We start from the raw sequence: 14,527 nt of genomic DNA on the forward strand, positions 1-14,527 counted from the left end.
ATCACTTAGGAATTAACATTGTCCAACACACACCAATACAGTCACAGGTTTAAAAAAAAAATCAAAATGGAGCTTAGGTGGTGTGTATGGCGTGGCCAATAGCCCACAATTTAGAGGCCCTCCTGTTGGCCGCAGTGACAAAATGTTTTAAAGCTAATATGCTGCAATTCTACACATTTTGCCATGGCTTATGCTATCTGAGTGACAAAACAAAACATTACTCCTGAATGTGTAATTTTTTTAGAATGTTAGATTCTCCCTGACTGTCTACCTTTTTTGATTTTGATAATTGTTAGTTCTCAAAGATGATCATCCCAAAAAATATATAGGTCTGTTATCTTTTCTACTTACTTAATCTGGTTTTAGACGTTTAAGATTACACTGAAAGGTTTTCCATCCCAAATGTAAAGTAAAATAAAATAAAAAATGAGGTATTATTAGGTACACCCATCTAGTACCAGGTCAGAACCCGCTTTGCTTTCAGAACAGCCTGAATTCTTCAGGGCATGGGAACCTTGCTCAATTGATATCAAGGGACCTAACGTGTGCCAGGAAAACATTCTCCACACCATTACACCACCAGCAGCCTGAACCATAGACACCAGGCAGGGACGGGGCCATGGACTCATGCTGCTTATGCCAAATCCGGACTCTGCCATCAACATGACGCAACAGGAACTGGGATTCGTCGGACCAGGCAATGTTTTTCCATTCCTCAATTGTCAAGTGTTGGTGACCGCATGCCCACTGGAGCCGCTTCTTCTTGTTTTTAGCTGCTGGAAGAGAGGACCCGGTGTGGTCCTCTGCTACAATAGCCCATCCGTGACAAGGACTGACGAGTTGTGCCTTCCGAGATGCCGTTATTTGCCTGTTTGTGGCTCGCCTGTTAGCTTGCACAATTCTCTTTTGACCTCTCATCAATGAGCTGTTTTCGCCCACAGGACTGCCGCTGACTGGATGTTTTTTGTTTGTCGCATCATTCTTGGTAAACCATAGACACTGTCGCATGTGAAAAGCCCAGGAGGCCAACCGTTTCTGAGATACTAGAACCGGCGTGCCTGGCACTGACAAACATAGCACGCTCAAAGTCACGTAGGTCGCTTGTTTTTCCGATTTTAATGTTCAATCGAGCAGAAACTGGATGCCTTTTATATAGCAAGCCACAGCCACGTGACTCACTTTATGTAGGAGCGAACCATTTTCGTGAACATGGTGGTGTACCTAATGAACTGTGAGTATAACTACACAGTCTACAAAATATTAAGAAAACCTTCCTAATATCGAGTTGCGTTACCACTTTTTACCCTCAGAGCAGTCTCATTTCTTTGGGACATGAACTCTACAAGGTGTCAAGTGTTCCACAGGGATGCCAGCTGATTCTGACTCCAATGCTTCCCACAGTTGTCAAGTTGGCTGGATGTCCTATGTGTGGTGGACCATTATTTATACACACGGGAAACTGTTCAGCATGTAAAACACAGCAGTGTTGCAGTTCTTCACACAAACTGATGCGCCTGGCACCTGCTACAATAAACCGTTCAAAGGCAATGAAAACTTTTGTCTTGCCCATTCACCCTCTGAATGGCACGCATACACAAGTCACAGTTGTCTCGAAGGCTAAAAATCCTTCTTTAACCTGTCTCCTCCCCTTCATCTACACTGATTGAAGTGGATTTAACAAGTGACTTATTCACACACTCACTCCACTCCATGTCGAAAAAAATGAGAACACCTACTCATTCATTCATTCATTTTTCTTAATTTCTACATTGTAGAATAATAGTGAAAACATCAAAGCAATTAAATAACACATGGAATCATTTAGTAACCAAAAAAGTGTGAAACAAATCCAAATATATTTTAGATTTCAGATTCTTCAAATAGCCACCCTTTGCCTTGATGACTGCTTTGCACACTCTTGACATTCTCTTAACCAGCTTCACCTGGAATGCTTTTCCAACAGTCTTGAAGGAGTTCCCACTTATGCCTAGCACTTGCTGGCTGCTTTTCCTTCACTCTGCGGTCCGACTCATCCCAAACCATCTCAATTTGAGTCCTCGTATGCAGCACTCCATCACTCTCCTTCTTGGTAAAATAGCTCTTACACAGCCTGGAGGTGAGTTGGGTCATTGTCCTGTTGAAAAACAAATGATAGTCCCACTACAGCGCAAACCAGATGGGATGGCGTATCGCTGCAGAATGCTGTGGTAGCCATGCTGGTTAAGTGTGCCTTTGAATTCTAAATAAATCACTGACAGTGTCACCGGCAAAACATCATAACAACACCTCCTCCGTGCTTTACGATGGGAAATACACATGTGGACATCATCCGTTCACCTACACTGCGTCTCACAAAGAAACAGCGTTTGGAACCAAAAATGTCCAATTTGGACTCCAGACTAAAGGACAAATTTCCACCGGTCTAATGTCCATTGCTTGTGTTTCTTGGCCCAAGCAAGTCTTATTTTTATTGGTGTCCTTTTAGTAGTGGTTCCTTTGCAGCATTTTGACCATGAAGGCCTGATTCACACAGTCTCCTCTGAACAGTTGATGTTGAGATGTGTCTGTTACGTGAATTCTGTAAAGCATTTATTTGGGCTGCAATGTCTGAGGCTGGTAACTCTAATGAACTTATCCTCTGCAGCAGAGGTAACTCCGGGTCTTCCTTTCCTGTGGCGGTCCTGGTGATAGCCAGTTTCATCATGGTGCTTGATGATTTTTGCGACTGAACTTACAAAGTTCTTGAAATGTTCCGGGTTGACTGACCTTAAAGTAATGATGAACTGTCATGAAAAACCCTTGAATAAGTAGGTGTTCTAAAACTTTAGAACGTGTGTGTGTGTGTGTGTGTGTGTGTGTGTGTGTGTGTGTGTGTGTGTGTGTGTGTGTGTGTGTGTGTGTGTGTGTGTGTGTGTGTGTGTGTGTGTGTGTGTGTGTGTGTGTGTGTGTGTGTGTGTGTGTGTGTGTGTGTGTGTGTGTGTGTGTGTATACAGTGCCTTGCGAAAGTATTCGGCCCCCTGTAACTTTGCGACCTTTTGCCACATTTCAGGCTTCAAACATAAAGATATAAAACTGTATTTTTTTGTGAAGAATCAACAACAAGTGGGACACAATCATGAAGTGGAACGACATTTATTGGATATTTCAAACTTTTTTAACAAATCAAAAACTGAAAAATTGGGCGTGCAAAATTATTCAGACCCTTTACTTTCAGTGCAGAAAACTCTCTCCAGAAATTCAGTGAGGATCTCTGAATGATCCAATGTTGACCTAAATGACTAATGATGATAAATACAATCCACCTGTGTGTAATCAAGTCTCCGTATAAATGCACCTGCACTGTGATAGTCTCAGAGGTCCGTTAAAAGCGCAGAGGGCATCATGAAGAACAAGGAACACACCAGTCAGGTCCGAGATACTGTTTCTGCACAGAAAAGTCTTGTGAGGGCCGCATATGTCCAAACAGTATGTAAATAAATATAAAATACACACATACGCACACACAAAAGTTTGGGGTCACTTAGAAATGTCCTTGTTTTTGAAAGAAAAGCTATTTTATTTTGTCCCATTTTAAAATAAAATTGATCAGATATGCAGTGTAGAAAGAATCAGCCTTTCCAGCTACAATAGTCATTTACAACATTAACAATGTCTATATCTGATCAATTTGATGCTATTTTAATGGACAAAAAAATTGAGCTTTTCTTTAAAAAACAAGGACATTTCTATGTGACCCCAAACTTTTGTGTGTGCGTATGTGTGTATTTTATATTTATTTACATACTGTTTGGACATATGTGGCTCTCACAAGACTTTTCTGTGCAGAAAAGATTTGGTCACTCAAAAAAATACAGCTGCACCATTGAGAGCATCTTGGCTGGCTGCATCACCTCTTGGTTTGGCATGGCGCTACAGAGGGCAGTGCGTACGGCCCAGTACATGACTGGGCCTGTAGCTCCCTGCCGTCCTGGACCTCTATACCAGGTGGTGTCAGAGGAAGGCCCTAAAAATGTTCAAAGACTCCAGCCACCGAAGTCATAGACTGTTCTCTCTGCTACCTCACGGCAAGTAGTACCGATGCAGAAAGTGTGGAACTAACAGGACCCGGAACAGTTTGTACCCCCAAGCCATAAGTAGTTAGCCAAATAGCTACCCGGACTATCAGCACTGACGCCCTTTTGCACCAACTCCTTTGGCTCATCACATGCACTGCTTCTATTGCTTATTATCTATCCTGTCACTGTACCATCTACCTATATGTACATACTGTATCTACCTCAATTACTTCGTAACCCTGCACATCAACTCGGTACAGGTACCCCGTCTATATAGCCAAGTTATTATTACTCATTGTGTGTTTATTCCTCCTGGTATTATCTTTCTATTTTTCTCTGCATTGTTGGGAAGGGCCCTTAAGTAAACGTTTCGGCGACGCAAGTCACCAGAGCCAGCCTTTTCAGTTTATCTACAACCCCCCCCTACTACAATTACCAGAGAAAACACTGATGCTGATAGTCGTGTTCTGTTTCGGAATGCCTCCTCTGTTGATGGTTTGGTTATTTTTAGGCCGGTCTGTGTGAAAGTGAGTGGAGCTTGGGGAGGTAACATACACCACCCCTCCGTCCTGGGGGTTGACTCCAAACTTACAGCTGTGTGAGCACATACAGTTGTGCGCACACACACACACAGTTTTGTTAAACAAAAACACACAATTGTGACACAGCACACAATACACCCCAGGGCATATAGAAAGTATTCACACCCTGTGACTTTTTCAAAATGTTCTGTCACAGCCTGAATTTTAAAATAGATTAAATAGATATTGTGTTACTGGCCTACACACAATGCCCCATTTCAAAGTTATTGTTTTTCGAAATGTTTTCAAATTAATTAAAAATTAAAAGCTGCAATGTCTTTAGTCAATATACATGTACGTAACAAGTCACATCATACGTTGCATGGACTCTGTGTTCAATAACAGTGTTTAACATATTTTTTATGACTACCTCGTCTCTGTACCCCGTACATACAATTAGGTCCCTCAGTCAAGCAGTGAATTTTGAGCACAGATTCCGCCACAAAGACCAGGGAGGTTTTCTAATGCCTCGCAAAGAAAGGCACCTACTGGTAGATGGGTAAAAAAAAAAAATGACATTGAATATTCCTTTGATCATGGTGAAGTTATTATTTAGACTTTGGATGGTGTATCAATACACCCAGTCACTACAAAATACAGATGTCCTTCCTAACTCAGTTGCTCGAGAGAAAAGAAACTTCACCATGAGGCCAATGGTGACTTTAAAACAGTTTAATGGCTGTGATAAGAAAACTGAGGATGGATCAACAACATTTGATTTACACCACAATACTAACCTAAATGACAGAATACAACTTTTCCAAAATATGCATCCTGTTTGTAGTAAGGCACTAAAGTAAAACTGTAAGAAATGTGGCAAAGAAATGTACTTTATGCCCTGAATACAAAGCGTTATGTTTGGGGCAAATCCTACACAACACATCACTGTGTACCACTTTTCAAGCATTGTGGTGGCTGCATCAAGTTATGGGTATGCTTGTCATCGGCAAGGACTAGGTAGATTTTTGGGGGGATAAAAAAGGAACTGAATAGAGTTAAGCACTGGCAAAATCCTAGATGGAAAAACACTGGTTCGGTCTGCTTTATAAACATACACTAGGAGATACATTCACCTTTATTGTCCAACCTAAACACACAAGGCCAAGTACACTGGAGTTGCTTACCAAGACAACATTGAAGGTTCCTGAGTGGCCTAATTACAGGTTTGACTTCAATCAACATGAAAATAATCTATGGCAAGACTTGAAAATAATCTATGGCAAGACTTGAAAAATGGCTATCTAGCAATGATCAACAACCAACTTGACAGACCTTGAAGAATTTTAAATGGAATAATGTACAAATATTGTACAATCCTGGTGTGTAAAGCTCTTAGAGACACAGAAAGACAGCTGAAATCCCTTCCTAAGGTGAATCTAACATGTATTGACTCAGGAGTGTGAATACTTATTTATATAAGATATTTTTGTATTTAATTTTCAATAAATTAGCTATATTTTCTAAAAACATGTTTTCACTTTGTCATTATGGGGTATTGTGTGTATGGGTGAGGGAAATAATGTATTTAATCAATTTTCAATTCAGGCTGTGACACAACAAAATGTGGAAAAGGGGTATGAATACTTTCTGAAGGAACTGTAGATTAAGTAACACACACACTGGGGTTTTGTGTGAGTGTGCCTGTACGCATTTGGCCAGTAATTGCAGCTGATTAGGAACTCCCGAGAGAGCAGTCTCGGAGTCATTAACTGCTGTTTCCGGCTCCTCCCAAATCCCCCCCTTTCTCCCTCCTGCTTCTTATTTGCTCTGTCCATTCTCACTAACAGAAGGACACATGCAGTAACACCACTGCAACTGGACCATTGTCTCAGTACTTGACTACCTACTTAAGACATTAAGTAGCCTAGTGGTTAGAGCGTTGGACTAGTAACCGGAAGGTTGCGAGTTCAAACCCCCGAGCTGACAAGGTACAAATCTGTCATTCTGCCCCTGAACAGGCAGTTAACCCACTGTTCCCAGGCCGTCATTGAAAATAAGAATATGTTCTTAACTGACTTGCCTGGTTAAATAAAGGTAAAATAAATAAAAAAGTACTGTACACCTTTCTAAGATACCTCATTGTTATACAACCTGGTTAAAGGAAGTTTTGTTATTTTAGTCACTATCTTATTATGGGTCCTCCTCCTATCACTCTGCTTTGTTTCGCACCATTTGGGTGAACTATCTTTAATAGCGCTAACATTAGTTACTAAATCAGAGAGACACTACAATGTATGCCAGAGTGCAATGTAGGTCTATGTGACTTTTCCCACTCAGTCATTCATAACTGCCCCTTTTTTATGCAATTCTCTGATCCTGAAGTAGGATAGCAGGAGTCTTGCTATTTGCGTGCATTTATCACAAATAATATCTCAACTCAAATGACCTACTTACCACTCCATTGCCATATTTTGTGTTTTAGCGCTTTCACTTTATTATACCAATTTCTTACGACCCCGCTCTTGTTTTCCCTGTCTTTTCCTCCTCATTTCCCTCTCTCACTCTCTAGCTCTTTCTATCCCTCTTGGAACTGGTTAGGAACTGAATTATCAGGGCATAGGAGATAATGTCTTCATTTCATTCTTGTCTTTTTTTGTTGTCACAAACACAGAAGGGTGGGTCTCATACATATATCATACATATATTGGCTGTTGAGTGAATACATACATTCCCCTTTAACCCCATATGCGTCCTCTTCTTCCTTCGCACTCTTTACCATCGTATTCCTTACGTTCTTCTCAAAGTTTCCATGATGAATTCTAGGGCTGTGATGTTACCAGTAAAAAAAAATTAACATGAAGCAGACCATGTTTTAGGTCTTTGGTCCTTTAAAAACCTACTGTATGTAAAATAGTGTGTGCTATAGCTTGAAAAATAAATAAATGTGACTGTAGATGGGATGACAACATAACAGAGTATGTGAGTTGAGTGGTCAGAAATCCAGCTCATCGCTCACGGAGTTGTGCAGAGGGATAAACTGCTGCTCCAAATTCACTCCATTCATTTAAAATCACCATTTAACCAACACCCATCTATTTTTGTGACTACCTAGACCGACCATTTGGTATCGAAACCATTTTGGTATTTGAATAAACAACATGACAAGGTGACTGTAAGAAGCGGTCATCATTTCAAAAAGGCTACATGTCGTATTAAACAGCATATAAAAACTAAGTTGACCAGGAGAAGGCTATATTAAGACAGTCTAAATAATACCTTTTTGTAACATGTTATTAGCCTTTTATTTCAAGTTAAATAAAAATCGCCCCTAAATTAAATGAAAAGTGCCTTTTATTAGGCTACAGTGCTTTTTTTAATGCACTTTTAGAAACACAAGTTTGGCCAGAGTCTGTGGCATCAGGCTCATGTGACGGTGCCCGAAGAGCAGTCCAGTAGCGGAGAATACCCTCTATGCGCTTGCAGAGCCACTGGGGATGCTAAACACCCGTCGGGCCAGGATGGGCAGGGATGCGGAGTTGTTTTTAAAATTATTTTTATATAGGTAGGCCTCAAGGTTTTGGGGCTAATAACCCAATAAAAACAGAAAGCTCCTTGAAATGAGGTAAAATGTCAGGCCTATTGGGCCAAAATCAATGATAGCCTATTGTATAAATAATAAAATGAAAATGAACTAAACTTTTAAGAGATCTGATTTTTTTGTCAATAAATACTTTGCTACAGTGACACACTTAGCTAGCCACCTACCTCGTTCCTTTCTGTTAGCATGTGCACGTAGTACACCATCATGCTTTTGGGATACATGCCTTTTCAGGTTCCACAATGATTCTTTTAGTCGTGGACACTACATCCCAGCACTCCCTCTCTTACTCTTGGTCCTCCTCATCTTTGTAAGTCACCTTGATTTTTGCACCTGTGTTTTATCAGTTTCTTTCTGAAAATATTTAGCAAATTCCATGACAGTAGCTAAAGCAAGAGGCTATAGCAGCACTAGTGCTGAGAGATTAACCAACATTTTTAAACAACTAATTGATCAACGTTGAAATCAATTTTGCATTGTGAACTCAGTGCACGTTGCACAGTTTCTCTAGCGATAGATAAATCAGATCTAGCCTGAACTGTGCAATGTAGTAGGTACAGTGCATTCGGAAAGTATTCAGACCCCTTGACGTTTTCCACATTTTGTTACGTCACAGCCTTATTCTAAAATTGATTAAATTGCCCCTCCCCATCAATCATCAAATAATGACAATGCAAAAACTGTTTTTTAGAATTTTACCAAATGTATTACAAATAAAAACCAGAAATATCACATTTACATAAGTATTCAGACCCTTTTACTCAGTACTTTGTTGAAGCACCTTTGGCAGCGATTACAGCCTCAAGTTTTATTGGGTATGACGCTACAAGCTCGGCAGACCTGTATTTGAGGAGTTTCTCCCATTCTTCTCTGCAGATCCTCTCAAGCTCTGTCAGGTTGGATGGGGAGCGTCGCTACACAGCTTATTTCAGGTCTCTCCGGAGATGTTTGATCGGGTTCGAAGTCGCTCCTGTGTTGTCTTGGCTGTGTGCTTAGGATCGTTGTCCTGTTGGAAGGTGAACCTTCTCCCCAATCTGAGTTCCTGATCACTCTGGAGCATTTTTTCATCAAGGATATCTCTGTACTTTGTTCTTCATCTTTCCCTCAATCCTGACTCGTCTCCCAGTCCCTGCCACTAAAAAATATCCCCACAGCATGATGCTGCCACCATGCTTCACCGTAGGGATGGTGCCAGGTTTCCTCCAGATGTGACACTTGGTATTCAGGTCAAAGAGATCAATCTTGGTTTCATCAGAACAGAGAATATTGTTTATCATGTTCTGAGAGTCCTTTTAAGTGCATTTTGGCAAACTCCAAGCGTGAGGTAATGTGCCTTTTACTGAGGAGTGGCTTCCATCTGGCCATTCTACCATAAAGGCCTGATTTGGTGGTGTGCTGCAGAGGATGTTCTCCTTCTGGAAGGTTCTCCCATCTCCACAGAGGAACTCTGGAGCTCTGTCAGAGTGACCATTGGGTTCTTGGTCACCACCCTGACCAAGGCCCTTCTCCCACGATTGCTCAGTTTGGCTGGGCAGTCAGCTCTAGGAAGAGTCTTGGGGGTTCCAAACTTCTTCCATTTGAGAATGATGGAGACCATTGTGTTCTTGGGGACTTTCAAGGCTGCAGACATTTTTTTGACACAATCCTGTCTCGGAGCTCGGTTTTTGCTCTGACAGGCACTGTCAACTGTAGGCCCTTATATAGACGGGTGTGTGCCTTTCCAAATCATGTCCAATCAATTGAATTAACCTCAGGTGGACTCCAAGTTGGAGAAACATCTCAAGGATGATCAGTGGAAACAGGATGCACCTGACCTCAACTTCGAGTCTCATAGCAGAGGGTCTGAATACTTATGTAAATAAGGTATTTCAGTGGTACTTTTTTTGTTAATTTGCAAAAAATGTTATGGTATTGAGTGTAGGTTGATGTTATTTTATTTAATCCATTTTAGAATAAGGCTGTAATGTAACAAATTGTGGAAAAAGTCTAGGTCTGAATACTTTCCAAATGCACTGTAGTTGTAGTTTACAAGAGGCCAATAATCTCCATAGTTTAGTGTATTGAATGTGGTAATTAACTGCAATGACCATAATCCATTGCACATCTACTAGTCCTGTGTTTCTTTTACACCTGCTACAGAAGAGGCAGAAGAATGCCTGATCGTGAGGGGATATAGAAAGCAGCTGTTGCTTCGCTAGATATCTACTTGAAAATACATGATCTAAGTGATTGATAGTTGGTATTCAGCAGGCATAAAAGTATGCCTTATTTACTTTGAAGAACTACAATATAGTGATTTTTGTCAGCAGCAGCTCTATAGAGATGAGATGATGACTTGGAATTAAATTATAAAGTTATCAGATAAAACAAATGTAATATACAAAACAACCAAAATATTTTGTTAAACTAATGTGAATACATGGTTAATAATTGATAAGCATTAATGGGCAGTCACTACCATCATGGGACTTTGATTAATTGTTTTATTCTGTGTATTCAACCCAAATAATTTAAACCGAAATCAGAGAAATAAAATAATAATAAAATACATAAATAAATAATCAAACCGAAACCGAATCAACTTCAAAAATAACTAATTGCCCAGCACTAAGCAGCACACAAGTAGACTGCAAATACATTCTGGAGCGGGCGAGAAGGCCGACTCTCCAGCCATTGAGGAAACTCGCTCCGCGCTTCAATCAAATTTGGCACGATCCACTCCTTGTGCCGCTCCTCTTTCCGCGCCATCTCCGCTCACATATACTCTGCAACATAATGTTGTTTGTTTCCAACATTAGTGCTGTTTTCCTAAAGAAGTTAAATCCGCTTCATGTTTTGTTTCCTTGCCGTCCCGGCCCTAGTTAATTCTCATGAATGGGCACAGTATGAATATTCTGGGGAAATGCTGGGTGAAGTTGTGTGTTCAGTGACACATGGGCTGTTGTGAGGTACGTTTTGTTTCATTATATGAAGAAATTGAAGACCTTCTGAGGTGAGGAGAATGAATGAATTAGATTTGCTCTGGAATTTTTCATCCACAACTACAACTCTCATAGTCATGAAACCAACAGTATGGGCACTAACTCCTCTCAAACATCTTAAAAATTTAATTTCTACTTGGAGGCAAATGTACACACACACACACACACACACACACACACACACACACACACACACAAGGTCATACTCATTCAATTAGTATTTGCTATACACATTTTCCATACAGTGCCGCATGCACACACACACTCTCTCTTTCTCTGTATGCACAGGCTGAATAAACCACACTGGTTCCAGGGCTGGGTGAATAAAGGTGCTTTTGTCATGAGGGGGTGGGCAGTCTGGAAAATGGATGAATGTTCTCTAAGTTGGCTCAGACATCGCGCCTCCCTGCTTACTTTCACAGCACATCTAGAAGAGGAGGACCTCTGCAGATGGGTGGGGTAGGGAGGGATGCCAGGGGGGCAGGAGACAGGGTGGGGCTTGAAGCCAGCCAGTGAGCTCATTGGAACAGCATGTTTTTTTCTATCCTGAGCGGGTCGTTTTTGGAAGGCATACGAGCTGCGTCTGAGCCTCTCTGTCAGTCTCCTGTTCCAGCTGCATGAGAGAAGCCACCTCAGCCTTCTGGGGTACCCCTCTCTGGGGTACCCCTCTGCCTTCTCCTGCTCCACCAGATTCAGGCTGTTAAACTGTGTGCTTTTTGAGGCATTTTCTGCATTCTTTCTTTCCCCCCTGTATGTTTAGTTTTTTTTCTACCTCACACCAGTGTGTGAACTGAGATGGGAGCTGTGTGGACGGACAGAAGAATTTCACACAGAGCTGCTGCCATGAAGCGAGTGTGAGAAGAAGACAAAGGTGGAAGAAGGTGGAAAGTGTCCTAATTGGAAACGTATTCTCTCTCTCTCTCTCTCTCTCTCTCTCCCTCAGTCGTCTGGTGTTCCTGCTGTGGAAAATGACCCTCTCGGCGCGCTCCCTCCAGGATGGGGTAAGTGTTCCCTCCACGTACACCTATATCTTCTCACCACACTAAGACTATTAGTAATCAGCGGCCCCCAGTGGTCCCAGGACATGAGACCGCACTGATGAGTAAATGGAGATGCTATTGAGTCCAGTGATGCTGAAGAGGGGCATCGACACCTGCACTGGTTGTTATGAGAGTGGGTTCTGAGGCTTTCAAGGGCACAGGACTTTGTTTTTGTGTTGAGGGGGGAGAGCTGGTTTGTGTGTTTTTCTCACGCGTACACTCTCACACAGACACACAGTACTGTTGGCCCACATCTATTGTTTGGTAAATCTTGTAAACATTGTGATATACAGCCTTGTCCTTAATCAAATAAGCTCATACAGAAGATCCTTTTATTCTTACATTCAGCCAAACTCATCTTCCAATTAGTTATTGGTCAACAAAATATGATTTGATTGAATTGTTGTTGTGGATTTCAGTCTTTTCCCTTATATTATTGATTAGTTGTTGGTTCAAGTGTAATCTCAAGGAATTGGTTGTTATACTTGTATGGCCGTTTTGTGCTCTACTCGTATATTCCTATGGCGCTCTGTTCTTATGCGTTCGTATATTCATTCATATTCTCAAAAGCGCGTATTCGACCAACATTCCCACCAACACATTTATACAGGGTGTACACACAAACTCCATCACTCAGAATTAATGGTCATTGGCATTTTTTCTCTCCACCTCACATTTTCACATACTTAGTCGCGCTCACCCACGTGCACACTCATATTTTCTAACCATGATGTGTTTTCAACATGTTGCGGCATCCCAAGCAAAAGCCTCAATTATACATTGGACTTTAATTTGGATGAATTTCCTTTTTTCATGCATTTCTGTGTCATCTGTAAATGCCTTCTTTCTTTGGGGCGTTGAAGAGGGGATGTATTGAAAGAAATTCTTTACAGGAAAAAGAAAGGAGAGAAAGACTTTACCAAGCGCGGGAACAGTCAAATAAAGGAGGGCTAGTGGAATAGAGGGGGTTAAGTGAAGGAGAGGGGGGAAATTAGCAGCCTAGTAAGAGTTGCAGCGTGAGCACTACTGTTCCTGCGCCCTCCACACACATCTGCTAATGAGAACAAGATGTCAGAGAGAGAGTGGTGGGGGTGGAGGGGGCACCCAACTATGGTCACAAAATCAGCGGGTCGGGACAGAAGCAGCACAGGGATGCACAAAGTTGAAGGTATCAACGCACCCAACACACATTCTTGGTGGAGGAAGTTGACATGGTTGCCATGGTATTATCTTCCATGTAGCCATGTTGTTATCTTCCATGTAGCCATGTTATTATCTTCCATGTAGCCATGTTATTCTCTTCCACGTAGCCATGTTATTATCTTCCATGTAGCCATGTTATTATCTTCCATGTAGCCATGTTATTATCTTCCACGTAGCCATGTTATTATCTTCCACGTAGCCATGTTATTATCTTCCATGTAGCCATGTTATTATCTTACGCGTAGCCATGTTATTATCTTCCATGTAGCCATGTTATTATCTTCCATGTAGTCATTGTTTCCATGTAGCCATGTTATTATTTTCCACGTAGCAATGTTATTCTCTTCCGCGTAGCCATGTTATTCTCTTCCGCGTAGCCATGTTATTATCTTCCATGTAGCCATGTTATTATCTTCTACAAAGCCATGTTATTATCTTCCATGTAGTCATTGTTTCCATGTAGTCATGTTATTATCGTCCACATAACATGGCTACGTGGACGATAACATGGCTACGTGGACGATAACATGGCTATCTTCCACGTAGCCATGTTATTATCTTCCGTGTAGCCATGTTATTATCTTCCACGTAGCCATGTTATTCTCTTCCATGTAGGCATTGTTTCCACATAGCCATGGTATTATCTTCCATGTAGTCATTGTTTCCATGTAGTCATGTTATTATCGTCCACGTAGCCATGTTATTATCTTCCACGTAGCCATGTTATTATCTTCCACGTAGCCATGTTATTCTCTTCCACGTAGCCATGTTATTATCTTCCACGTAGCCATGTTATTCTCTTCCACGTAGTCATTGTTTCCATGTAGTCATGTTATTATCTTCCACGTAGCCATGTTATTATCTTCCACGTAGTCATGTTATTATCTTCCACGTAGCCATGTTATTATCTTCCGCGTAGCCATGTTATTATCTTCCGCGTAGCCATGTTATTATCTTCCACGTAGTCATTGTTTCCACGTAGTCATGTTATTATCTTCAACGTAGCCATGTTATTATCTTCCACGTAGTCATGTTATTATCTTCCACGTAGTTATGTTATTATCTTCCACGTAGTCATGTTATTATCTTCCACGTAGTCATGTTATTCTCTTCCACGTAGCCATGTTAT

The 14,527-nt window shown here is 41.2% G+C and overlaps 1 protein-coding gene across 3 annotated transcripts in view; it reads left to right on the forward strand.

Annotated features, from left to right (window-relative positions):
* LOC118396563 (NEDD4-like E3 ubiquitin-protein ligase WWP2) overlaps positions 1 to 14,527 on the forward strand; it is a 46,992-nt gene that overhangs the window by 19,791 nt on the left and 12,674 nt on the right. For all 3 annotated transcript variants that reach the window (XM_035790830.2, XM_035790833.2, XM_035790832.2), the window contains one exon: positions 12,099 to 12,156. In XM_035790830.2, coding sequence (XP_035646723.1) covers positions 12,099 to 12,156 — 58 coding nt within the window. The remainder of the gene's footprint in view (positions 1 to 12,098; positions 12,157 to 14,527) is intronic.

This window comes from Oncorhynchus keta, chromosome 17 (genome assembly GCF_023373465.1).
Source record: "Oncorhynchus keta strain PuntledgeMale-10-30-2019 chromosome 17, Oket_V2, whole genome shotgun sequence".
In the NCBI taxonomy this organism is placed as follows: domain Eukaryota; kingdom Metazoa; phylum Chordata; class Actinopteri; order Salmoniformes; family Salmonidae; genus Oncorhynchus; species Oncorhynchus keta.